Source organism: Caenorhabditis briggsae, assembly GCF_000004555.2.
Source record: "Caenorhabditis briggsae complete genome, chrV, whole genome shotgun sequence".
NCBI classification, from domain to species: domain Eukaryota; kingdom Metazoa; phylum Nematoda; class Chromadorea; order Rhabditida; family Rhabditidae; genus Caenorhabditis; species Caenorhabditis briggsae.
This window is the reverse complement of record NC_013488.2, coordinates 6,164,733-6,190,560: the sequence shown is the minus strand read 5'-3', so window position 1 is coordinate 6,190,560 and position 25,828 is coordinate 6,164,733. Positions and strand designations below refer to the sequence as shown.

General features: G+C 39.9%; 13 protein-coding genes across 13 annotated transcripts; 4 read left to right on the top strand and 9 right to left on the bottom strand.

Annotated features, from left to right (window-relative positions):
• Positions 1-1,986: 1,986 nt before the first annotated feature.
• On the top strand, positions 1,987-2,856 carry Cbr-ife-3 (the record flags this gene model as incomplete). Its single annotated transcript, XM_002647281.1, has 4 exons — positions 1,987-2,154; positions 2,200-2,376; positions 2,423-2,649; positions 2,700-2,856. The coding sequence occupies 4 exons, from the start codon at positions 1,987-1,989 to the stop codon at positions 2,854-2,856; spliced, it is 729 nt and encodes a 242-aa protein (XP_002647327.1).
• Positions 2,857-3,208: 352 nt separating this feature from the next.
• Positions 3,209-4,486, bottom strand: CBG06369 (the record flags this gene model as incomplete). Its single annotated transcript, XM_002647280.1, has 3 exons — positions 3,209-3,657; positions 3,709-4,104; positions 4,315-4,486. The coding sequence occupies 3 exons, from the start codon at positions 4,484-4,486 to the stop codon at positions 3,209-3,211; spliced, it is 1,017 nt and encodes a 338-aa protein (XP_002647326.1).
• Positions 4,487-7,536: 3,050 nt separating this feature from the next.
• On the bottom strand, positions 7,537-8,132 carry CBG06368 (the record flags this gene model as incomplete). The annotated part of the gene is made up of 2 exons (XM_002647279.1): positions 7,537-7,716; positions 8,085-8,132. 2 exons carry the CDS (start codon positions 8,130-8,132, stop codon positions 7,537-7,539), a joined length of 228 nt encoding a protein of 75 aa, XP_002647325.1.
• Positions 8,133-8,419: 287 nt separating this feature from the next.
• On the bottom strand, positions 8,420-10,257 carry CBG06367 (the record flags this gene model as incomplete). Its single annotated transcript, XM_002647278.1, has 3 exons — positions 8,420-8,599; positions 10,138-10,185; positions 10,231-10,257. The coding sequence occupies 3 exons, from the start codon at positions 10,255-10,257 to the stop codon at positions 8,420-8,422; spliced, it is 255 nt and encodes an 84-aa protein (XP_002647324.1).
• A 780-nt stretch (positions 10,258-11,037) lies between these two features.
• On the top strand, positions 11,038-12,438 carry CBG06366 (the record flags this gene model as incomplete). The annotated part of the gene is made up of 3 exons (XM_045237136.1): positions 11,038-11,127; positions 11,172-11,403; positions 11,525-12,438. The coding sequence occupies 3 exons, from the start codon at positions 11,038-11,040 to the stop codon at positions 12,436-12,438; spliced, it is 1,236 nt and encodes a 411-aa protein (XP_045093197.1).
• A 134-nt stretch (positions 12,439-12,572) lies between these two features.
• CBG06365 lies at positions 12,573-13,163 on the bottom strand (the record flags this gene model as incomplete). Its single annotated transcript, XM_045237135.1, has 3 exons — positions 12,573-12,752; positions 13,045-13,092; positions 13,137-13,163. The coding sequence occupies 3 exons, from the start codon at positions 13,161-13,163 to the stop codon at positions 12,573-12,575; spliced, it is 255 nt and encodes an 84-aa protein (XP_045093196.1).
• A 258-nt stretch (positions 13,164-13,421) lies between these two features.
• Positions 13,422-14,252, bottom strand: CBG27348 (the record flags this gene model as incomplete). The annotated part of the gene is made up of 2 exons (XM_045237134.1): positions 13,422-13,648; positions 14,066-14,252. The coding sequence occupies 2 exons, from the start codon at positions 14,250-14,252 to the stop codon at positions 13,422-13,424; spliced, it is 414 nt and encodes a 137-aa protein (XP_045098546.1).
• On the top strand, positions 13,507-13,686 carry CBG06364 (the record flags this gene model as incomplete). Its single annotated transcript, XM_002647275.1, has 1 exon — positions 13,507-13,686. A coding segment is annotated over one exon (180 nt), but the record flags the coding sequence as incomplete, so codon positions are not given.
• Positions 14,253-14,924: 672 nt separating the features above from the next.
• CBG06363 lies at positions 14,925-15,569 on the bottom strand (the record flags this gene model as incomplete). Its single annotated transcript, XM_002647274.1, has 1 exon — positions 14,925-15,569. One exon carries the CDS (start codon positions 15,567-15,569, stop codon positions 14,925-14,927), a length of 645 nt encoding a protein of 214 aa, XP_002647320.1.
• Positions 15,570-15,662: 93 nt separating this feature from the next.
• Positions 15,663-18,368, bottom strand: CBG06362 (the record flags this gene model as incomplete). Its single annotated transcript, XM_002647273.1, has 6 exons — positions 15,663-17,060; positions 17,105-17,195; positions 17,321-17,383; positions 17,922-18,019; positions 18,061-18,267; positions 18,318-18,368. 6 exons carry the CDS (start codon positions 18,366-18,368, stop codon positions 15,663-15,665), a joined length of 1,908 nt encoding a protein of 635 aa, XP_002647319.1.
• Positions 18,369-19,533: 1,165 nt separating this feature from the next.
• CBG27347 lies at positions 19,534-20,886 on the bottom strand (the record flags this gene model as incomplete). The annotated part of the gene is made up of 5 exons (XM_045237133.1): positions 19,534-19,674; positions 19,720-19,773; positions 19,865-19,972; positions 20,016-20,399; positions 20,692-20,886. 5 exons carry the CDS (start codon positions 20,884-20,886, stop codon positions 19,534-19,536), a joined length of 882 nt encoding a protein of 293 aa, XP_045098545.1.
• A 775-nt stretch (positions 20,887-21,661) lies between these two features.
• CBG06360 lies at positions 21,662-22,592 on the top strand (the record flags this gene model as incomplete). Its single annotated transcript, XM_045237132.1, has 3 exons — positions 21,662-21,755; positions 21,796-21,820; positions 21,869-22,592. The coding sequence occupies 3 exons, from the start codon at positions 21,662-21,664 to the stop codon at positions 22,590-22,592; spliced, it is 843 nt and encodes a 280-aa protein (XP_045093195.1).
• Positions 22,593-23,986: 1,394 nt separating this feature from the next.
• CBG27346 lies at positions 23,987-25,037 on the bottom strand (the record flags this gene model as incomplete). The annotated part of the gene is made up of 4 exons (XM_045237131.1): positions 23,987-24,181; positions 24,235-24,374; positions 24,418-24,826; positions 24,870-25,037. The coding sequence occupies 4 exons, from the start codon at positions 25,035-25,037 to the stop codon at positions 23,987-23,989; spliced, it is 912 nt and encodes a 303-aa protein (XP_045098544.1).
• Positions 25,038-25,828: the final 791 nt, after the last annotated feature.

Genomic DNA, 25,828 nt, shown 5'->3' with positions numbered 1-25,828 from the left:
CTCACAAATTATTCGAAAATCGCCTTAAAATGATAAGAAACTTATTAAAAACGCCGATAAAACTTTTATATAAGAGAAGGGTTCGAACCAAAAAGGGTCAGATTCAAATTGCAAATTTAACCGAGCGAGCCACGTGGGGAGGAAATGTGTGTAACTCGTATATGAACGTTCGGTTTAGTGAGATGAGGCGAAAGCTTTGTTGTAGGAAAAAAAAAAAGAAAAATGAGTTAAACTTGAATACATACATGCAAACACCTTTTTGATGTTAGCATACTCTAGAATTTCCTGGCTGCTGCTGTCTTCGTGTAAATAAACATTTTTTCCTCTTCCATTGGTCTTTTGATAAACCAAAAACTATTTTTTGCAGCACACACATGAGGGCTTAAGTCAAATTTCAATTGGAAAATATCCTAGTTTTGTGATTCCATATATTCAGCTATTTATATTCACAATACATTCAATTTTTGTGACGTAGCGGTGTTGAAAAAAATGCTTCGAATAGGAGGGGGCGTGACAGACGACGGACTCGAAGACTCTTTCTCTCTCTTTTTCTACGTGGACAACGTGGTAATTATGACGGTCATGGTTTTGGGGAGCAGGAGGAGACCAGGGGAGATAGTGCGAGACGCAGAAAAAATGCGAACGAGGGTCGTCGCGATGCTCCCGAAAAAAGACGTCGACACGATGGGGCTCACACCACACCAACTCCCTCACCACAACGCGAAAATCGATGTGGCGAGGCGAGGCGAAGAGGGAGTAGAAAAGAAGAAGTCGTCGACGACGTCGTCGTGGTGGAGATCCTTTGACACGCAGACGGTTAGATGGATGGCGCCTCGGGGCAACGCATCTCTCCTGCGTCTCTAGGTTTCGGCGAACTATTCGCGGCCACCTTTTTACGGGGCAGCGGGGAAAACAACGGAGGAGATGGAGCGATTCGAAGAGGGAGAGAGGAAGGCGCAAGCAGTCAGTAGCAGCACTTGCTGGGAGCTCCGATATATTTACATCTGCATGTCGTGGAGGCTCCTGCTCTTGCTCTGTGTATGTATACTCCAAAGAGAGGACACGAGAGAGACACTGAGACGGCTCATGAATTCCTGACGACGATGGCGAGAATCGAGCAAAAAAAAAATAGGAGACGCACACACACTCGTGGATAAATTGAAGAAATTGAGAGAGCCGGCTGTAAACAAAGACATTGCATTTTTTCAGAAATTTTTTTTTTTTTTTTGGTTGTTTTTTTCCAGATTTTTTTTCGAATGAAAATTTTCAGCAATTATCAGACGGAAGTTTGAGATTCATCGCTGGAAAAACTCTTTTTTTAATTTTTAAACATAAATTTTCACAGTTTTTCCAAAAAGTAGACAATTTCCAGTAGAATTTTCTGATTTTCAGATGATTTTCAGAATCCGCCCGACTCTCCTTCAAAGGGAGGCGCATTTTCTTCGAAGGCCGTCTACCGCCGCGAAAATAGTACGGTCACACTCGTTTTCTCTGTGTCCTCCTTGTGTTTGAATTTCGAGCCTTCGCGCGCTCACCGAGGCGCCGGCATTTTTACTTCTTTGTCTTCATTTTCCCCATTTTTTAGCTAATTTTTTCACTTTGAAATTTTGAAAGGGTAAAAAGCTGCTTTCAAATGTGTCGCTGGTTATTCCTAGAAAATCGCTATTTTTCATGTAAAACGAAGTTGGACAGAAGCCATTTTCCAGCTAATTTTCTCATTGCAAAAGCTGTAAAAGAGTTTTTTAAATGTGTCGCTGCTTGAAAAATGTCTAGAAAATCGATATTTTCCGTTGAAATGAAGTTGGTCACAGAAAATGCCGATATAAGCAAACAAGAAGTCTATTTGCTTTGATTTTCATCGATTAGCGGAGAGAAAAATGTGAAAAATATGAAAGTTCGAAGTTAATTCGTCATTAAAGCTACTTTTCATCGTTTCTTTTTGCTCGGAAGCTTCAGCCTTGAAAAAAATCATAAATTTGCAGAAAAATGACAACAACAGTAGCTGCAAACAGCGCAGTGACCGCTGTCGGAGCTGATGGCAAAACGGAAACATCGATCCCACCAGAGCTTCTCACCAGACATCCCCTTCAAAACCGATGGGCACTCTGGTATTTGAAGGCCGACCGCAACAAGGAGTGGGAGGACTGTTTGAAGGTAATTCAGGCTTCTCCTAACGAAAAAACTTGTTGTTTATTTCAGATGGTATCTCTTTTCGACACCGTCGAGGAGTTCTGGTCTCTCTACAACCACATACAATCGGCCGGCGGTTTGAACTGGGGATCCGACTACTATCTCTTCAAGGAGGGAATCAAACCAATGTGGGAGGATGTGAACAACGTGCAAGGGGGTCGTTGGTTGGTTGTCGTTGACAAACAAGTTAGTTTTAAGGATTGTTCATTTCATTAATTCCTAGAAGCTTCAGAGAAGAACACAACTGCTCGATCATTATTGGCTTGAACTCCTCATGGCCATCGTCGGAGAGCAATTCGATGAGTTCGGAGAGTACGTCTGCGGAGCTGTCGTCAACGTTCGTCAGAAGGGAGATAAGGTGTCGCTGTGGACTCGTGATGCCACTCGCGACGATGTCAACCTTCGTATCGGACAGATTCTCAAGCAAAAGCTCAGCATTCCAGATACCGATATCTTGAGGTAAGAAAATGCTTTTTAATTTATCAGGCAACATGAACGATTTCTATTAGATACGAGGTTCACAAAGACTCATCTGCTCGCACTTCGTCTACCGTCAAGCCACGCATCTGTTTGCCAGCCAAGGAGCCAGCTCCAGCTAAGGATAAGACCTCGTCTCCATCCACTGCTACCGCCGGATCGCCAACTCCAACCACCCCAACCCCATAGAAATGTAGATCTCACGAATTCCCTCCAACTCAATAATGTACTATTTAAAAATTCCTAAATTTTAAAGTGTACTATTTCTCCACCTCCCCTCCCACTTGTATTGGTGCTTCCAGTCTTCTTCATTTTGTACCTACTGTTTCGCTTTCGTCCCCCCTATTGATTGACCGGTTCTCGTATCGTACCCTCTTGTTGTTAATAGTGATTCTCCTTTCGAGAGCATACTCGTCGGAATCAAAACTTTTAGACTAAATTTGTTCCTCGGTTTTTGATGAATAAATTTATTCAATAATATAGGTGAAATAGATGTTTTATATAGGGGCATCTTCAATTGTACAATTTGTGTGATAATTTTTCAATTTTCTTTTCCAGCTGCCTTCTTCGTCTTCATCGGCTTCACTGTGGTTGTCGTGGTGCTGGTCTTCTTGGCTGGTTTCCTCGCCTTCCTCGGTTTCCTTGTGCTCGTGCTCGGCGAGCCGGTAGTGGTGGTTGATGTCTTTTTGTTTGTTTTCGCCGCATCGTCATGTTGATAAGAATCAACATCTCTCGACATGATTCCCATCGGTCCTTTGTTCCAATGGTTCGACGCAATGTTCATATTGAAGTCAATTGGCATTCCACCGCCACGTGGTGGCACTTGTGGTCCTCCACCATACGGAAGACGTTCCTCATGAGCTCCGAATCGTTCACGAAGATAGGCGGGACCATAGCGTGAAGCGTACGTGGCAAGTTCCCGAAGAGAAGGGATTGCTGAGTTGGTAGCTCCATTGAAGCTACTCATAAGATCGTTGGAAGCGTAGTCAGCTGAAATTTATTGTCTGATTTTTGAGAAAAGAAGCAAAGCTCCATGCTTACGTGGATATTCAGTTTGTGGCGGACCCATTTTTGACTTCCTCGAGCTCATCGGCGGTACAGCTCCTCTTCTCATGCCTACAGTACTCCCGTAGTAGCCAGCACGACTTCCACCAATCAGCCCGGAGAATGGTGCAGTGGGGCGCACATTGTATTCATCTGGTGGGGCGTATGGGGATCCACCACCAAGATTAACGGTACCATATGGATTCGATGGTCGTTCGTAGAAACCGTTGCCCATCGGTCTTGGAAATCCCCGATTCGAGCCATACCCGGACTTATAAGCCATTCTGCTGAAGGGGACGCGTCCTCCGAATGGAGCATTTATGTTACGTCTTCTGAATGTCGACGTCTTCTTTCGATAGATGTCCGTGTCTTCTGAATCTTCGTCTGGGGAGCCTGGAAAATGTTTGCGTTATACAAGATATCGAAAAAGTGTCAACTGATAAATTCTTTATCAAAATATCACCAATATTTTATCAGTTGACGAATTTTTGATATCTACCATAGGAATCGAGATAATTGAGTTCAAAGTTGAGTGGGCTCCTCCCATAGCAGATACGATAATGCACGCAAAAAAAGTGCGGTAGAGCGCGATTAAAAACTCACCATCTTCATCACCATCTGTTGGAATGATGGTGTCTGTAGGTACAACTGGAAATCCGCCATTTCCAGGGATTATGGAATTGGTGAGGTCCTCGGTTGGTAGATATCCGAAGACGCCGGACGTCAGTGTGGAGAGAATACACATTAAAGAGATGGAGCCCACATCGGTACGCATCTGGAAGAATGCAAAAACTACCGTAACCTCGTAAATCTCAGTTTTTGCAATTGTCGAAAAATGTTTAGTGTTTTAGAATTTTCAGAATTTGTAGTGTTTCTCGCTATTGTGCAAGATCTTCAGTCAGAATAACAACTGGGTTCCAAAACGAGAACTACAGTAACCTGCGAAAATCTGGACTTCCGCTTTTTTTACTCGTTTGGAAAATTTCTGGGAAAAATTTTGAATAATTGGGAAAGTGGTTTCTTAAGGTTACGACATATTATGCTTGTCTGAGAAAAAAAGGTTGAGCCGCAGAGAAAAAGTGTCTGCGTCTCCACTGTTTGTGTGCTATTCAGGCTCTCCGCTTCGATATCGCTACCGTATTCCGACTGCAAAAAATACTCTCTAACCTTTTTTTCTCAGACAAGCATAATAGAACCCGTTTCATTCAAGCAATGCCCGTAACCCCTAATTTTTAACTTTGAGGTTATTCATCTCGGTTCCTATTTAATATATCAAAAAGTGGTCAACTGATATAATGTTTATCATAATTTTTTTACATTTTATCAGTTAACCATTTTTTGGTATTTTTCACAGTATATGAGATAAATAGGCTCAAAGTTGAGGGGAGGAGGGTGCTGCCGCGTAGCTCAGAATGACCCTCTAACTTTCACCTGATTTATCTCAATTCCTGTTAAAGATGTCAAAAAATTGTCAACTAACAAAATGTTTTTGATATTATGATAAACATTTTATCAGTTTACCACTTTTTGATATCTTTTACATAAAACGAGATGAATTGGCTCAAAGTCGACGGTTTGAAGAGCATTCTAACAGAGAGGATACGGTACGGTAAACAATTTTTCAGAATTTCTTTTTTTTTCAAAATTAGATAATGGTTCTCAATTGAAACTGTAATTAATGACAAGAATTCAGAGTATTTGGCATAATTCCGAAATTTCAGGTTCTTGAAAAATGGGAATATTCTAGATATTTGATATCTCTCATAGGAACCGAGAGTCAACATAAACAATCACATAGAAGGCGTTCCAAGCCATCAGCTTTGAGTTCACACATCTCATCTCCCGTGAAAGATATCAAACACTGGTCAACAGATAAAATGTTTATTGTAACTTTTGAAACAATTTGTCAGTTAACCACTTTTCGATATCTCTTACTGTAACCGAAAAAAAATGGCTCAAAGCAGAAGATTCTATTAGAGTGGCTACGATAAGTTAAGGTTCATTCAAGACTTCTTTAAAGGTGGGGGGACATGAAAAAAATAATGTTCTCGAAATTCCGTTCAAAGATGCCCCTCGAGGAGTTGAACTTGTGAGGGCGATGATTGAGGGTGCGGCACCGCTACCGACTGAGCCACGCGGGCAAAGAGAAAGCGCACGCCCGATTGCATACATAAAGGCGAGGATGATAGCTGTACGCAGAGTGACATTAAGCGTTGTACACCTTGACGGTATAATGCATACTCTAACTACAAAAAAACTACGAAAAATCTCCTGTCCCCCCACCTTTAAGACTCCTTTAAGGATCCTTCAAGGTTTTTCGAAGTCACTTTAATGTTAACCTAACAATAAATATTTTTTCAAACCGAAAAAAAATCCTACCTCGCTGGGACAGTAACCAATGTAAGGAGTTGAAACTGGAGTGGAGCCAATGTTGAAGGATATCTAGAATATGATCTGAAGAATATATTGGGAGGCAGGATCCTTTAAAAACAACAAACAAATGAGATGAATCTCTCGTTTCTTTCGCACCCCCCAAATGTGTTTTCGACAGTTTTGACATGAATTAGAGAGGCTGGCTCTCCGTGATCCGTTTTTGACATTTGGTTCGAGAGGATAAGGAGGGGCTATAGACTCCAGTGGTGCAATCGTTGCCATTGAGAAAAAAACGGAGGGGTAAATTATTGGTTATAGGGATAGACCCTTGAGAATAAGATAGCAAAAAAAGTTGCGAAAATGGTACTTTGTACTTCAAAAGGGATGATCCCAGTGGTCAGTCTGGGGTTACTTTGATCCCTATCTTTATGATCAATATTTGTTTATTGACCTTTGCAGACTTTGCTTATCATATAGCAATTGGGTTGAAATGTATTTTTTGTAATTATTTTCATCATTTGAAGATTTTCAGAAGTAAAAATTTGTTGACCAGAAACTCGAAATAGTCAGATACCGTAAACACTCCTGTGGAATGCTCCCCAAGCCGACCGTCAACTTTAAGCCCATATATCTCATTTTTTGTGAAAGCTATCAAAAAGTACTCAACAGACAAATTGTTTGCCATAATTTCAAAAATATTTTGTCTACTGATCTCTTTTTAGTAGCTTTCACAGGAATCGAGATAATGGAGCTGAAAGTTGAAAGGAGGTCATCCTATTATAGTGTGCATATAAAATCTGTTGTACCCTTTTGAAACCGCTTATATCGAATGTTCGGCTTCTTCCAAAAAAATGGCCTATTACAAAAAAGAAACTCTTTTTTTGTTTAATATAGTCTGAAAATTTCAGACAAATCCAAAAAAATCTGTGCAACATTTGAATAACTCCAAATTTGGTTATTGCAAAATGTAAATTACTGGACAACCACGGAATCATTTTTTGATTTTTTCAGTACAATTAACCAACTTCGAAGTCCTGAAAAAGTAGTCCAAACTTTTTCGATTTTTCTGAAAATTTTAGCAAACACTGCATAAAAATAATTCTTCATTTTTGTAGTTGACAACTTATTTGCCCAAATTCAACGAAACGAGAAAAGCGGTTTCCAAACGACACATATCTCATTTTAGTGCTAATTTTTTTCTTTTGTTCCATACCTTATCAAACCGAAATTTTACAAGAAAGTTCTGAAAATTTCTGAAATACTTTTTCAGGACATCAATAAAATCAAAATTGATCTTGTGAACCCCTTTTCGTTTCTAGCCTCATCGTTACCCACACATGGCCTCCTTATCATTCTTTTTCCCGGTGTTAGTCACTTCGTTTGCGATTTTATCGAAATTTGAATGCAAATAAACTATTTTATCACTTTTTTTGAAATTCAAAAAATCAAGTTTTAGCATCCACCCTTTCGGATGGCCAATAATGTGCCACAAGATGGGCAAAAGTGTTTGGTGTCCTTGGCAGATGCACAACAGAGCCAGTAGCACAGTGGGAAGAAGAAGATGCATCCGATAGCAAATGCGATCCACCAACAGTTTCCGCGAGTTCTTTCAATACGGGTCATGTAGGTATTCTTAATTGGAACATTATTAAAATTGAGGACTAAGGCAGATGGGCTCAAAACCCTCCTGCCAGAAATCGCGTTCCAACGAAGTCGCAGGATAGACGAGATAAACCAAATCAAAAATGTAGGTACATGGATAAGATACCCCAGGTTCGTTAGGGCGCGATTTCTGACAGGAATTCCAGAAGTATGTTACCGAAACTATGAAATAATGAAAGTTTATTTTTTTTTCTAAAATTGGCTAAAGATTGCCTATTTGGACACCTTTGAAAATTCTAGAATTTTCTCGCCAGTTTTAGCCAATGTATTAATTTTAGTGCCGAAAATCGGCTATCTAAAAATGATTACTGTACTATTCGCCCTGGTTTTTTACTAACCTCACATTTGGCACAAAACTCCATATACGGCTCATAGAACATCGTCATCTTAAAAAAAACCAATTTTTGAAATCTAACATTCCTACCGTACCTTTGTAGCTAAATTGCACGCCGCCATTTTCTCACTTCTGGTCCAACTGCCATTCTATCGTATTCTAGCGTATTTTTTATATGAATTTTATTACGTTTGCTTTCTCAATGAGTTGTGTGATATGAATCGGGGAAAAGCGGAACTATTGTTAGAAAGGTTTTTGTAGCTAAATGTTGGATGAAACAGACCAATTTCTTTTTATTTATTTCAAATCGGAAATTCAGAGGAATTGAAAAATCAAATGTTAGCATCCACCCTTTCGGATAGCCAATAATGAGCCACAAGATGGGCAAAAGTGTTTGGTGTCCTTGGAAGATGCACAACAGAGCCAGTAGCACAGTGGGAAGAAGAAGATGCATCCGAGAACACATGTGATCCACCAACAGTTTCCGAGCGTTCTCTCGATACGGGTCATGGATGTATTCTTAATTGGAACATTATTAAATTTGAGGACTAAGGCAGATGGGCTCAAAACGCTCCTGTCAGAAATCGCGTTCCAACGAAATCGCAGGGTAGACGAGATAAACCAAATCAAAAATATATTAGGTTGTTCAATAAATAGTGGTCACTTTCACTTCGCTCTACCGTTGCTTATCCAATTTTGGGTTTTTTTTTTCAATTCTGTTTTTATATTTATAGACGTCACACATTGCATGTTTAATAGACATTTAAAAATTCCGAATGGACTGTCTAACGGCCGAGGATTTTCTCGATAACGGACACATACTCAAAAGTGTTTCTTTGATCATATGTTTCCAAGGTCTCTCGAACAACGACCATTAGCGAGCAGAGTGCAAAATGTTAGACGTAGACCTCATCTCTCGAACCACGTTTGAAATTTGGTTCAAAAGATTCGAATAAGAAAATTATGATCTGGATCATAAACCAATACCCAAAAGGCCTAGCCTTAATAAAAATGAAAATATTTTAATGATACTGGAGGAAAAGCTCTGTGCTACTTTGCGTGCATTATCTTTGACAGCCCACCATCCTAATAGCACCGTAACAGATCATGTTCCTCAAACGGGAAGAGCTCGGAGAGTCGATCAAATCATTCCCCACATTTTGACCAATTTTTAGAAAAAGGTCCGATGAGACCTGTCCGTTTCTCTCCTCTCCAGGAAACCGACGACGGACGGGGTCAACAAAACAATCATTGGAGATGATGAACGGGTACTGTATGTTAACAATGCCAGTAAGCACCTATGGCTCTCTGCAAAGGAAACGGTGGAATCGGTCTCAAAAGGCAACCTTCAAGAAAAAAAATCAGATTTTTCCGATTCGGTTAGACAGTACTGAAGTAAAATACCGCAAGCTGCTTCCGGATTTCTATGTCATCAACTTTGGCTCTACTGCTTTCAAATAGAAAGTGGTATTTATGCACATCGCTCTCACCTCTAGAGAGGCTCAGTGTTGAAATTTTTGCATGACAACGAAAAACCACACAAATATTCGAAGAGCCATTACAAACTCCATCTTCTAGGAATCGAAGTTTTGCATTGCCCATCGTACACCGCCGACCTGGCACTAGCTAATTACTACCATATCCGATTTCTCCAGAATCGTCTTGCTGGTGAGAAAGTCCATGATCGGAAGGATGTCAAGAAATTTTTGGAACACTGTTTTGCCTCTAAGTCGCCAGAGTTCTACGCGAACGGAATTGCCCAACTTCCGTTGCGCTGGCAAGAAGTTATGAACTCCAATGGCGAAATAATTTCTCAATGATTCTTGTTTTCCTTGAAGAAAAAACTACTTGAAGAAAAGTGACCACTATTTATTGAACAACCTAATAGGTACATGGATAAGATACCCCAGGTTTGTTAGGGCGCGATTTCTGCCAAAAAATATCAATTTCAATGCTAAAAAAATCAGCTATTTTCACATGAGACTAAAAACACCCCGTCCCTTTGCCACAAATTCCAAAAGATCACTGTAACGTTCACCCGGTCGTTCTATACTCACCTGACATCTGGGACAAAACTCTTGGTATGGCTCATAGAAGTCTGTAATCTGAAAAAAAAAACAGTTTTTCCTACATTAAAAATCCTACCGTACCTTTGTAGTAACAACCATCGCCGCCATTTTCTTCACTTCTTGCTCCAACTGCCTTATCTCCCGATTCTAGCGTCTTTTTATGTGAATTATGTTATCATCTGTTTCCAGCATGGTAGAGAGGGGTGCTCTCAACGCATCTATTTTATTTGCTCTCTGAATGAGTTGTCAGATATCAGTTTGGAAAAGCGGAACTATAGGAATACACCTACACGGAGAAATTTTATAGCTGATAGAAAGTTTCTTTTCAAAATTCCCAGAATTTTAATAGCGGAACAAAATGTTTTTTCATGAAGCAGACGAATTCCTTAACACAATATCACAATTTTTGAACCGAAAGTTTGAAATGTTTAGTTCTGTAACATTATGAAACATTGAAAGTAAAACTATAATTACAGCAACCATGAGAATTTCTTTCATATCCAAGATTCTGACAAAGAAATAAAAACACTTGAGGCTAAAATCACTTTATTTTTAATTATTTTTTTTCAAATATTTCCAGGATGCTATGTAGGAAATGAAGATTCCAATCATAACAATATTGGTCATATCATTTTTTCGAACATCTGTGAGTGAACAGAGATATCTCCCAGGTCAAAGATTCCTTCCGCACCATAATATTATTGCCAGAAACGATGGAAGAGGAAGCTGTGAATACAATAGATACAATAAAATGTAACCAACGTTCCATGTAGGTGAATCAACACATCATAACAACCGAAAGTATATAAAAGGATGGCCCCGGAACAGTAGAATATCACATTTTGCTTATTCTCACTTCAGCATCTCAAAAGCGTTCGTATTTTCAGAATGTCTGCATTCAAATCGACTCTTCTCCTTGCGGTCACCCTTGCTGTGGCGAATTGTGGACTCATCAAGTTGCCCACCGTGCCATCTGGAGTAAGTTAAAATCAATGAGATGTTGCATTGTATAATTGTTCCAGATTTTGAGCAATCTTGGTGCCACTGGTAATGTCGCTGGAAACATTGGTGCTACTGCCACTGGAGCCCTTCAAGGAGCCCTCAACACTGGATCGTCCGCCACAGGAGCTGTCAACGCTGTAGGCAACGTTGGAACAGCTGCCACTGGTGCAATTGGAGGAGCCGTTGATGCTGCTGGAAATATTGTCGCGTCTGCAACTGCTCTTCTCAGTTTTCCGCTGACCTCGTTGCTCAGCTTGCAGGAGTTGCAAACGCAGCCGCCGTTGGTTCGATTGCATTTGACTTTGTTGGGTCAATTGCTGCTCAAGCTCAAGCCGCTGGAAACATTGACGTCAATGCTGTTCAACAACCGGAGAAATTACCGCTGATGATATTGCTACTCTTGCTGCTGAGTTTGCTACCGAAATTGCTGCGCAGGAATCTGGAAGTGTCAATGGGGTTGTCAATGGAGCTGCTGGAATTTCCGGAAATGCCAATGCTGCTATCAACGCTGCTGTTAATGCTGCTGTGAATGCTGCATCCGAGGCCTCTGGATCTGCTAAAATTGTTGCTAAACTTGCTGCTGAACTCGAAGCCCAAGCAAACGGAAATGTTGATCTTCAAGCAGCCGCACATATTACGGCCGAACTTTCGGGACATGTCGTTGGAAACGTGGATAGCCAAGCTGCTGCATCAATCGTCGCCAATTTTGTTGCCTTGTTCTTTGCAGAAGCTCACGCTAGTTTCGATGCCACGGCTTCAATTGTTGCAGATGTGTCTGCTCAACTTTCTGCTAAAGCTCTAGGAAGTGCTGATGCTAACCTTCAAGCAGCCGCTTCGATCGTCGCTGAACTTGCTGCTCAGCTTTCCGCACAAGCTCACAGAAGCCTCGAACCATCTTCTCAATTGACTGCCGATATTTCAGCTGCCGTTTCTGCCAAGCTTTATGCAAATGCAGAAATCAATGAAAATGCAGATGCTAATGCTATCAACTCCCTCATTGCCAAGTTTTCTGCCAACATTGCCGCTGAAATTGAAGTATCCGGAACTGCTAACGCTGAAGCTGCTATTTCAGCTTGTACTTCCTTGGCTGCCCAAATTTCTGCCCAAATTGATGCTGGAGCAACCATCACCGCCGAAGCAGCTGCTGAACTTTCTGCTAGTTTCGCTGCTGATCTTACCGCAAAAGCGAATGTTAACGTGACTGCTTCATTCGCTGCCGAGTTTGCTGCTGCAGTTGGTGCCGAAGTATCTGGACATGCTGAAGCCACTGCTGAGGACAACAATTAAATTCTCGAGCAAAAACTGACAACATTGTTTTCTAAAATAATCCTGACAAAATGTTTCATACGTCTATGATTTACGGTTCACTAGACAACAACAAAAAATATATGTATTATTCAATTCGAGCGCAAAATCAAATGTTAGCATCCACCCTTTCGGATAGCCAATAATGAGCCACAAGATGGGCAAAAGTGTTTGGTGTCCTTGGAAGATGCACAACAGAGCCAGTAGCACAGTGGGAAGAAGAAGATGCATCCGAGAACACATGTGATCCACCAACAGTTTCCGAGCGTTCTCTCGATTCGGGTCATGGAGGTATTCTTAATTGGAACATTATTAAATTTGAGGACTAAGACAGATGGGCTCAAAACGCTCCTGTCAGAAATCGCGTTCCAACGAAATCGCAGGGTAGACGAGATAAACCAAATCAAAAATATAAGTACATGGATAAGATACCCCAGGGTCGTTAGGGCGCGATTTCTGCCGAAAAATATCAATTTCAATGCTAAAAAAATCAGCTATTTTCACATGAGATAGGCTAAAAACACCCCGTCCCTTTGCCACAAATTCCCAAAGATCACTGTAACGTTCACCCGGTCGTTCTATACTCACCTGACATCTGGGACAAAACTCTTGGTATGGCTCATAGAAGTCTGTAATCTGAAAAAAAAACAGTTTTTCCTAAATTAAAAATCCTACCGTACCTTTGTAGTAACAACCATCGCCGCCATTTTCTTCACTTCTTGCTCCAACTGCCTTATCTCCCGATTCTAGCGTCTTTTTATGTGAATTATGTTATCATCTGTTTCCAGCATGGTAGAGAGGGGTGCTCTCAACGCATCTATTTTATTTGCTCTCTGAATGAGTTGTCAGATATCAGTTTGGAAAAGCGGAACTATAGGAATACACCTACACGGAGAAATTTTATAGCTGATAGAAAGTTTCTTTTCAAAATTCCCAGAATTTTAATAGCGGAACAAAATGTTTTTTCATGAAGCAGACGAATTCCTTAACACAATATCACAATTTTTGAACTCAATTTCGTTATCATCCATGAATTGATATTCTGCCCAAATTGATGCTGGAGCAACCATCACCGCCGAAGCAGCTGCTGAACTTTCTGCTAGTTTCGCTGCTGATCTTACCGCAAAAGCGAATGTTAACGTGACTGCTTCATTCGCAGCCGAGTTTGCTGCTGCAGTTGGTGCCGAAGTATCTGGACATGCTGAAGCCACTGCTGAGGACAACAATTAAATTCTCGAGCAAAAACTGACAACATTGTTTTCTAAAATAATCCTGACAAAATGTTTCATACGTCTATGATTTACGGTTCACTAGACAACAACAAAAAATATATGTATTATTCAATTCGAGCGCAAAATCAAATGTTAGCATCCACCCTTTCGAAAAAATACCAGTTGAGAAAATAAGTAGAAAATCTGAAAATGTTTTCAGTAGAGAAACCAGAAATTGGAACTTACAGAGTAAGAATCTAGAAAATACACCCAATTGAAAATGTCGAACTTATTTGGATAGTTTTCTAATATTACCCAGAAAGTGATCCCTTTGATGGTTACAAAGATAGAAGCCAAACGTATAAGAGCTCTGAGATTTATTTCTGTCCACTTCCAACATCCTGGCTTCAAGTGAACTGATATTGATATCAGTTGCATAGTGATAGTTATCACTTCAGTGATCAATGATCCCAATAGAAGAAGGATCATTGTACAGTGCAACCATATAGCAGTTAGGCGAGATTCAAGGGATAGCTTTGATACGAAATAAACGAGGAATGAGACTACTGTAGCTCTCACAATCATGTCGTTCAGACTAAAAGCATCGTTGTAAACGAACAACGAATTCGAAGCGGGGCGAATCTGAAATTTCAATTTTCCGGAACAAAGTTTGAATCCCAAAACTTATCTCTCGGTTACAACATCTGGAAAGCGAATGTACAAGGCAACCAAGAATATAGAGAATAAATTCCAATAGTTATGTACACTTCCATAAAACTTATAGTTTTTGTTTCTAAATAGGTTGTAGTGTTGGCCATTGTTGAACGTTGTAGATTCTTTTGAGATCTTTTGAGAATTTCGCGACAAAGGTGTCCATGGAAACGAATCCTCCAAATTTCAAGTAGCCTCATGATTTATATGTTTATTCTGAAGGGTCTAGATCAGGAAGTAGACTACATAAATCAACGCTGGTCTTTCTACTTTTTTCACCTTTTTGACGATTTTCTACTTTCTCTATCTCTAGTTTTTATTCAAAGAGGCGTAATCGAACCTACAGTATGCTTAGTTGCTTGAATGTTCAGCCTTTCCTATTTCAATTCGAGTACTCACACTAAAATTAAGCTCAGACTTGAATGGTAGTTCTGAACTTGTGGCTCGATTGATGAATGAAAGTTCTGAAATTCTAATAAAACACAAGATTGAATGCTTAAATGATTTATGTTAAAGAGAAAAAATTATCAGTTGTTTTTCCGAAAGTTATTTCTTTCCTTCAGCATTGGCTTGGCCAGATGTTTTGGCACCAACTTCAGCAGCAAACTCGGCAGCGTAAGAAGCAGTCATTTTCATCTGTGCATGTACAAAAACATCATGAGGAAAGGCATCACCAAGTTGAGCATCGGCTGCGGCGGAGACTTCTCCTTCCTCATCAAGCTCGGCAGTGATCTGAGTGGCAAAAGTACCAGCAGCTGAAATAGCAGCTTCAGGGAAAGGAGTTCCCTTTGTTTCGATTTCAGCAGCAATTTTGGCGGAAAAATTAGTAATAAGAGAATTAATGGCATTGGCATCTGCATTCGGACTGACTTCGAGATTGGCAGAGATGGCAGCTGAAATATTGGCAGCCAATTCAGAAGACGCTTCGAGGCTTCCGTGATCGTGTGCGGAAAGCTGAGCTGGAAGTTCGGCGACGATAGAAGCAGCTGCTTGAAGCTTAGCATTAGCACTTCCTTGAGCTTCAGCAGATAGTTGAGCAGACACATCAGCGACAATTGAAGCCGTGGCATCGAAATTAGCGTGAGCTTGTGCAGAGAAAGTGGCAACAACATTGGCCACAATTGAAGCAGCAGTTTGGTCATCTACGATTCCGTTAACTTGACCCGAAAGTTCGGCAGAAAGTTCGGCCATAATATGTGCTATATTTAAAACATGTTAGTAATCACAAGACTGAATGCTTAAATGATTTATTTTAGAGAAGAGAAAAATTATCGGTTATTGTTTTCAATTTTTTCCATTGTCCCCATGATTCTCTTCAGCTTGTCCAGATACTTCGGCACCAATATCAGCAGCAAACTCGGCAGCGAATGAAGTAGACACCTCTACACTTGCTTGTGCGGCAAGGTTAGCAGCAAATTCAGAAGCAAGGGTAGCAGCTGCTTCGGCAGTGATGCCTGCCGAAGCATCAATCTGGGCAGAAATTTGGGCAACGAAGGAAGTACAAGCTGAAATAGCAGCTTGAGCGTTAGCAGTTCCGGATGCTTCAATTTTAGCGGCAATGTTAGCGGAAAACTCAGCAATAAGGGAGTTGATAGCATTGGCATCTGCATTTGCATTGATTTCTGCATTTTCATTTAGCTTGGCAGAAATGGCAGCTGAAATATCGGCAGTCAATTGAGATGATGGTTCGAGGCTTCCGTGAGCTTGTGCGGAAAGCTGAGCAGCAAGTTCAGCGACGATCGAAGCGGCTGCTTGAAGGTTAGCATCAGCACTTCCTTGAGCTTCAGCAGAAAGTTGAGCCGATACATCAGCGACAATTGAAGCTGTGGCATCGAAACTAGCGTGAGCTTCTGCAAAGAACGAGGCAACAAAATTGGCCACGATTGATGCAGCAGCTTGGCTATCCACGTTTCCAACGACATGTCCCGAAAGTTCGGCCATAATATGTGCGGCTGTTTGAAGATCAACATTTCCGTTTGCTTGGGCTTCGAGTTCAGCAGCAAGGTTAGCAACAATTTCGGCAGATCCAGAGGCCTCGGCTGCAGCATTCACAGCAGCATTAACAGCAGCGTTGATAGCAGCATTGGCATTTCCGGAAATTCCAGCAGCACCATTGACAACTCCATTGACACTTCCAGATTCCTGCGCAGCAATTTCGGTAGCAAACTCAGCAGCAAGAGTAGCAATATCATCAGCGGTAATTTCTCCGGTGGTTGCAAAAAGAGCATTAAGTTTCTCAGCAAAGTCAACAGTGATAGAACTAATAGCTTCTTCGTCTACAGTTCCTCCAATGGCTCCGGAAAGATCAGCAGCAAAGTTCGCGGCAAGGGAACCAATAGCATTAGTATCGATGTTTCCAGCGGCTTGAGCTTGAGCAGCAATTGACCCAACAAAGTCAAATGCAATCGAACCAACGGCGGCTGCGTTTGCAACTCCTGCAAGCTGAGCAACGAGGTCAGCGGAAAACTGAGAAGAAAGTTGGGCAGTTGCAGACGCGACAATATTTCCAGCAGCATCAACGGCTCCTCCAATTGCACCAGTGGCAGCTGTTCCAACGTTGCCTACAGCGTTGACAGCTCCTGTGGCGGACGATCCAGTGTTGAGGGCTCCTTGAAGGGCTCCAGTGGCAGTAGCACCAATGTTTCCAGCGACATTACCAGTGGCACCAAGATTGCTCAAAATCTGGAAAAATTATACAATGCAACATCTCATTGATTTTAACTTACTCCAGATGTCACGGTGGGCAACTTGATGAGTCCACAATTCGCCACAGCGAGAGTGACCGCAAGGAGAAGAGTCAATTTGAATGCAGACATTCTGAAAATACGAACGCTTTTGAGATGCTGAAGTGAGAATAAGCAAAATGTGAAATGTGATATTTTACTGTTTCGGGGGCATCCTTTTATATATTTTCGGTTGTTAAGATGTGCCTACTTGCCTACATGGGAAATTGATTACATTCTATTGTATCCATTGTGTTCAGAGCTCCCATCAATCCATCGTTTCTGGCAATAATATTATGAAATGGGAGGAATCTTTTAACTGGGAGATATTTTGGTGCTTTCATGGATATTTGATGAAAGGATAATAATATTATGGTAAACATATTTTACTTCCTCCAGTCAAATCCGTAGACAATTTGGATGTCATCCTTTAGGAAGTTTTGAAAAAAATTAAACTGAAATTAAATATACAGTACCCTATATTGATAACATTAGGAACGATAGTAGAAGTTCAGATGCCAAAAACCTCTAGTTGACACTTTGAACAACCACACCATACGCAGAATTGTATCTTAATGAGGTTATATTCGCCTGGAAATTGGCCAAAGACTCACTTGCCATGTTAAAAAATTTTATATTTCACATTCACGATCGTTTTCTTTTTTTTTCAGATTCATGATTAAAAAACATCCAAAAAATCAGAAAATTTCCAAACAGTGAACTTTTTCGCAAAAATTTTTTCTCATGCCCCTTCATCGTCCATTAAACACTGTCAATTACTCAATTTGTTTATTAATTATAGTAAAATTTGAATTAAGACTGTGTCGCTACTGCTGCTCTTGGGCGGTACAAGAATTCCGAGATTTGAGCAACAATTGGAACAATAAACAAATCAACCATGACAAAGAGTACGGAGATCTGAAAAACAATTTTTGGGCCAAAAAATAATAAATTCTCACCACAGTGTCATTGACTCCTTTGAAGAGAAGCGTCAGAAATATCGGGATCATGCTCATTTTAATGAATCCAATGCCCACAGTTTGAAAACACACCATTTTTTCTAAATAATTTATTTCAGAATCTGAAGACTTTTTGGCTCCACTAATAATCGGAAGTTGTATGATAGCAGCGATGTACAAAAGAAATTGGTAGTTCAAATGGATCCCCTGAAATTAGAGTTCACAAATCTGGAAATGATTTGACCTCTTTGACCTACATAATAGTAGTCCGAAATTGTATGAATTTGGTGAAACTTTTTCAATTCCATGATGACAATCAACCATAAAAACAACACCAAGTCTTTGGAAATGAGAGGCCAGCAATCCATCGGATTTCTGATGTCACTGACTTTTGGGTCAACTCCACTGAAGGCAATGCTAGCGAAAAGTGCACAAAATAACGGGAAACGGAAAGCAGGGAAATGACGACAATGTATATTTCGGTATAGACTTTGATAAGATATGCATTGATCCACATTGGGTACCACAGAACATCAACTAGCCATTCCAGATGGAATATGTGACAAATGTTGTGAAGAAAAAAGATGATATGGATCAGAGTCATCAGTCTATGACTAAACTGGGTGGATTGGACAAATAAAGGGAATACAGAGTTCTGAAAAAGTTATATATAGTTTGAATGATTGCCATATAAATCCGAAATGTCAAGTTTGATTTCAATTGTCTCAATTTCTAAGCAAGGTATCAGAAACCTACCAACTGCTAAAAATTTTTTGATATTATGATAAACAATTTATCAGTTAATGCCTTTTTGATATATTTTGCAACAACCAAGATAACTTGGCTCAAATTTAGGTGGTCCTTTTCTTACAGGTCATTTTTCACGTTTCCTGTGAAAGATATAAAAAAGATGATTAACTGGCAAAATGTTTATCATAGTATCAAAAACATTTTATCTGTTGACAAATTTTTGATATCTCTTACAGGAATCGACATAAATTGGCTTCAAGTTGATGGGTCCACACTTACCGAGTCCCTCTGCTTCTTGTTATCTTCAAAAATGAAATAGTGGACGAGTCGAATTACCGCATTACACAATATCAGAGGAATTAAAAATATTGCGAAATAAATGATATCTTCCACTTCCACAAGTTGCTTATAAACTTCTTCTTTTGAGAATCCATATGGGAAGAAATTCATGTTTTTAGTTTTTGAAAAAAAAATTCAGCTTTTATACACAGCTGAAAGTCTATAATTACATTGCCTAAGTTTGTGTTACCAGGTGACTAGAGAGCGTATGTGTTAGACTTGCCCAGAAGAATTCTGAAAAGGTTGAGTGATTTTTAAGATAGCAAAATGATGTGAGAATTTTTGAAGCAAGAAATTTTTCGATGTTTTGTTATCAACATGTAATTAAGGATTGTATTGCGCTTTGAAATTTCAAAAGTTTATTGCAAAAATTGACGATTAAGATTATTCAGAAGATTTTCTAATATCGAACATCATTTCCATAGAATTGATTTTCTGTTTCCGCGGTCTATAGAACAAAATTTCCGAAACCTGAGCAATAGTACCAATCATAATAGGGTCCACAAACAAGAATGTTGTCATAAGCTGAAAGAATTTTTTTTATTCCAATAAGTTTTGTTTCTAGTTCACCAAATACTGGTCCACTTCGAAATAGTCTAAAAACGAAATCACAATTGCCAAAATCTGAAATTGAAGAATTTTGGTTATTTTTTCCAGACTCATAATAGCTTGCCGTTTTTCCAACAATCATTCCGAAAACATGAAAAAATAGTACTTTTTCTAAAACACTCGCATTTTTCAGTTTCATCGATGCTAGGAAAAATTTCGGGATCAAAAATAACAGTGATATGAATAAGAAGATCGTCGTTGAAAATTTGAGACACTGAAAATTCAAATAAAGAGGCGTTCGAAATTTTCAAACCAACCAGACTACAAGAAATTAACAACTCTCCAATTTCTCCGCGTATTACAAGATCGTATCCAACCCATAAAATCGTCACAGAAAGTTTCAGCATCATCCAAAATTGAGAGCCTCTCATTAGCCGCCAAACAAACACTTCAGCTGATGCTTTATAGCAAATGAGCATTTTGAAAATTGAGTAAAATGATATTAAAACTAGATAGACATCCGTCAAAACCATTGCAGGTGCATATACGATGTTAGGGAGCATTAGTGAGATGATATGGAAATTGGAGGATTCTGATATCAGCATTTTTGATAAAACAAAGAACACAAAGGATATAATCCACAGTAATAAGCAGAAATCATTCCAAACAAAAAAAAACGTCATTCGGTAGGTGTTGGGACACTAAATTGATATATTAGAGATGTTTAAAGGGAGGGAGACATGGAAAATATCGTTTCTTTCATTTTTTTCTTTCATTTAAGAAAATAACTTTTCTTTCATTTTTTCTTTCATTTAAGCCCTATGGGGAGTTGAACTTGTGAGCCCAGCGTTGGAAGCGTATCTTCCGCTACCACACCTAATCTAGAAACGCGGGACCTCTGAAGTTGGAACCATAAGTTCAACTCCTCAAAGGGCTTATATGAAGAAAACCTCGAAGAATCTATTTTTCATTTCCCCCTCTTTTAAAACTCACTCTCTTAGAAAGCACTCGAGTGATTCCGAATGCACATCTCCGGATATACCTAAACACGAGGTAAAATAAAGTCAATGAATAAACGAGATAAACAAAGCACCAAAAAGTTTCATCATTTTTGTATATCACAGGGAAGTTGTACAAAATTGATAGAGTGTTTTTGAGAAGCGCTTCTTTTGGAGCTTGCTTGTCCATTAGGTGAGGAGACAGTGGACAACGAGTAAATATAAAGCTGAATTAGAAAATGTCAGGGGAGAAGCGTTTCCCATGGCAACCGAAATTATGAACATATTTTCGCGAGAAATATGATTTTTTCTAGTTTTGAAAAATGTGTAACTTTATTCGGGAGATATCCATTAACAGAAATATAACAAAATAAAAATAAACAGATTCGAATTTTTTAAAATTACAGCAGATTTTGTTCACTTGATTCGAAAGATTGAAATGTTAAGAGAATTAGTTTCAAGCCCCTCGATATTCTTCTTGATATTCTACTCCCAGGTGATATTTTGGATATTTAGAAACGTGCGACCAGACATATACAAATGTTTTTGTAGTGTTTTCAAACAAAAAAATTATTTGGGAGAATTTAGACGACTACTGTAGGTCAGAAGCAACGTACCAGAATCAAGGGCCCGAGAAGTTATTTGAGAATCGAACCTGAAGGAAGTGATTATTTCCACATCAGAACAATTTTGGCCGTATCTTTTCATTGAATATTTATAAAAATACCAAATATATCCCAGGTCAAAGATTCCTCCCATTACATAATATTATTGCCAGAAACGATGGAAAAGGAAGCTCTGAACACAATGGATACAATAGAATGTAATCAATTTCCCATGTAGGCAAGTAGGCACATCTTAACAACCGAAAATATATAAAAGGATGCCCCCGAAACAGTAAAATATCACATTTCACATTTTGCTTATTCTCACTTCAGCATCTCAAAAGCGTTCGTATTTTCAGAATGTCTGCATTCGAATCGACTCTTCTCCTTGCGGTCACTCTCGCTGTGGCGAATTGTGGACTCATCAAGTTGCCCACCGTGACATCTGGAGTAAGTTAAAATCAATGAGATGTTGCATTGTATAATTGTTCCAGATTTTGAGCAATCTTGGTGCCACTGGTAATGTCGCTGGAAACATTGGTGCTACTGCCACTGGAGCCCTTCAAGGAGCCCTCAACGCTGGATCGTCCGCCAAGCAAACGGAAATGTTGATCTTCAAGCAGCCGCACATATTATGGCCGAACTTTCGGGACATGTCGTTGGAAACGTGGATAGCCAAGCTGCTGCAACAATCGTCGCCAATGTCGTTGCCTCGTTCTCTGCAGAAGCTCACGCTAGTTTCGATGCCACAGCTTCAATTGTCGCTGATGTATCGGCTCAACTTTCTGCTGAAGCTCAAGGAAGTGCTGATGCTAACCTTCAAGCAGCCGCTTCGATCGTCGCTGAACTTGCTGCTCAGCTTTCCGCACAAGCTCACGGAAGCCTCGAACCATCTTCTCAATTGACTGCCGATATTTCAGCTGCCATTTCTGCCAAGCTAAATGAAAATGCAGAAATCAATGCAAATGCAGATGCCAATGCTATCAACTCCCTTATTGCCGAGTTTTCCGCTAACATTGCCGCTAAAATTGAAGCATCCGGAACTGCTAACGCTGAAGCTGCTATTTCAGCTTGTACTTCCTTCGCTGCCAAAATTTCTGCCCAGATTGATGCTCCGGCAGGCATCACCGCCGAAGCAGCTGCTACCCTTGCTTCTGAATTTGCTGCTAACCTTGCCGCACAAGCAAGTGTAGAGGTGTCTACTTCATTCGCTGCCGAGTTTGCTGCTGATATTGGTGCCGAAGTATCTGGACAAGCTGAAGAGAATCATGGGGACAATGGAAAAAATTGAAAAAAATAACCGATAATTTTTCTTTTCTCTAAAATAAATCATTTAAGCATTCAGTCTTGTGATTACTAACATGTTTCAAATATAGATTAGGCCTTCAAGCATGTTTTCAACAGCTAAGTCATCATAACAACCCATGTGTCTGCAATCTATCTGGCCAAGACACTTATATGAAAAATTTTTTTCTTGAGATTCAATTGGAGGAGAGATTCAAACTGAAAAGATTTTCAAATGACATTGTAAAATAGTTGAGGTGAAATGAATGTGAAATGAAATGTGAGGTGAAATGTGAGGTGAAATGAAATGTGTGTTTCACTCTACATGGAATCGCATAGCTTCTTTGACCATTTGTTTCCAATTCAGTCCAGGTTGATAGATTTGGAATAAAATAGCCACAAAATTTTAATGTTAAAAGAAGTTAAAACATCTTGACGTGTTTTGGAAATAGTGTTAAAGATAGATAGAAATTCTGCGAAGATTCAAAAAGGTGTCCGTAGGTGAATAAAGGTTGCGTTGAGCCGAATGTGTGGTCCATATCCTTCCACTTTTTTTTACTTTGCCGAGAGTTTCCAATTAATAGCTTTTTGGCAAAAAGATTGCCACTGATGTACTTGATATATCCCGCCCAGTTGGAAATGGGTTTCTTTTTGGAGGGAGATTTTCGTCCAACGAGAATTCTCATTTTTCAAATTGATGAATCCAGGTTGTGATGGTAGTTCGAAACGGTGAACCTTCGTTGTAAACCTCCATTAATTGGCATTTGGTTTCAGCAATCTTCAGGTCAGACAGAAATTAAAATAAAATTTTCATCCAAAAATGTCAATTGTTAGGGGTGAAAACGAAGGGCATATCTCACTTCACAAGAAGAGGAGAATGATCTCCATTAGGGTGTAAACACTATTTGACCCCACCAATATAGTGATAAAACGACAGCTCCTTCTTTTACCCCGTTCATAAAAACCGAGTTTGAAAACAGTACATCAAAAATGGGAGGAACTTTCCAAACAACCTATTTAATATATCTGTTGAAGTTTAAACTATGACTTGTTAAGATTCAAATTCACCATGTGCCACAGTTTTAATCGAAGAGCAAGCACCGCCACAGAGCACTATCAGAGGAGACATCCGACGCTCTGTTGTAAGCCATTTGTTCATTCATTGTGAGGTTAAATCTGAACAGCTGACGATCCACTGTTTTCAGATAAAGAGCACACTCTTTAATATTGCCTTCCCAAAACGTTTCTCAGATTCGTGCAAAGATTCCAGTTACCAATTTGCTATAAGCCCCAATAAACTATTTATTTTCAGTCTGCGTTTGTCAATTACTATAGAAATTCTAGCTCTCAGGAAAAAGCATTAGAAAAGCAAAAAAGCATCAGAAGTAAAACGTGTCGTATTCACAATGGTCCCATCTCGGTGCATCCAGTTGCATCTTCATTTGCGTCCAAAAGCCTTGTCTTGATTTGTTCTACCATTTCCAAATAACGAATCGATAGTGGGAGGAGGAAGATGCTCATGAAGATCCAAGAAAGCATCATTGTTCCATGGCCCACACCTCCATACGAGTAGTAGATCACGTTGGCGAGGACTGGCTCAAAAAAAAAACAGAGTTCTAACTTATAAGCTCTAGCTTATGCAGGCTTACCAATTGGAAACACATCAGATGGAAAGCCTGCTTGTTGACCATTTTCTCAGAGTTGCTCAATTCGTTCCATGCCTTTCTTCCTGGCATGAATCTTACAATCACAGACAGGAGAAGAAGATGTGAACCGAGATATGGATTCCCTTAAATAGAGTTCTTTTGTGTCTCCTCTGACAGTTGGAAAACTTACATAGTAGTACTCGAGAACTTGCCAGGGATGGCTCATCAGAAGGGAGGCGACAAGAATCCAGACCGCAATAACAGTCTCCTTGAGGAAAACGAAGCTGGAGATGACCCTCCAAACAGCACAAATCAATTCATCCGACCATTGCCAACCTGATTGATGTAGTGTCAAGTGGTACAAGTAGACAGAAATCGCCACAAGAGCGATAGCAATCGTGAGCATCTCTGTGAGCAACTTTGTGACTGCGAACAAGCCCAAAAGTGGTCCCCACGAATAGAAGATCCATGGAAAGTAAGTGTTGTATTTCAGCGCGTAGTAGATCAAAAAGAAAACGGAGAAGCAGCACACTGTCATTTCATTAAATGCAATGATTTTGGAGAAGAGTGTGCATTCATAAGGGATAGTTATCTTCTGAAAACCTAGATGTGTTCCTGAAAATTGTTGAGCCTCCTACCTTATCAGTACGATAGTTGATGCAAAATGAGACGATTTTCTGCATGGCGAACATGAATACATAGAATACGATTCCAGAGAAAATGAACGACTCGATGAGGCTAACATCTCGAGCGCATATTTCCATCGAGCTCATGGTCGAATTTTCAGATGTAACTTGGTCAGCCATCTTGGCTCGACAACAAGATTTGAGCCAAGGAGAGGATGAAAATGAAATGGATGAAAGGAAAAGAAGAAGCGGCGCTCGGGAGGAGCGTCGAAAATCTCCTAGCAACCCGTTTTTTGTGTCTCTCCGTATCACTAACTCTCTCGTGACAGCCCTGGATTGAAATTTTTATGGAGCCATGGAGATCAGAAACAGCATTAGAGAGAAACAACGGCGCCTGACGCGGTGCTGAGCCGGCTTGAGATCACTAAAACGGAGAAAATGGAAAATAGGGATTAGAGGGTTTTTTTTGGGAAATTGGATTGGAAAAAATGGGGAATCAGGAATAGAGCGAAAGCAGTTTTGGTTTAATGCGGATTCAAAGGGAGCGAAAAAAAAAGTAAGAGGTTGTGCTTCGCAGCCTCTTGCGTAGAAAACTTGAAAAGATAAATCTCGTTCACATTGAATAGAAAATGAATACAAACCCTTGAAAACTATGTCTGGAATCCTCGAAAAATGGTGTCAAGGAAAAACACCAAAAAAACCCGTGCAGCGCTTTTTCAGAGGGGCGTGGCTTGATATATGAAAAATCAATAACGAGTTATATTAGAAGAATGTTTTTCAGAACGCCTGCACTCCACCGCACTGGTCAAATGGCAGAGTTTTTTGAGTCCTGGAAGCTTAGTCCCCCGCGACTTTTGGCCGGCGGTTTTTGAATTTAAAAACTTTTTTAAAACTTTTTTTAAAATATATTTTCTTCGATAAAACTTCATTTCCGGAGAAAAACTATGAAAAAAGAAGTTTTATTCAGAAAG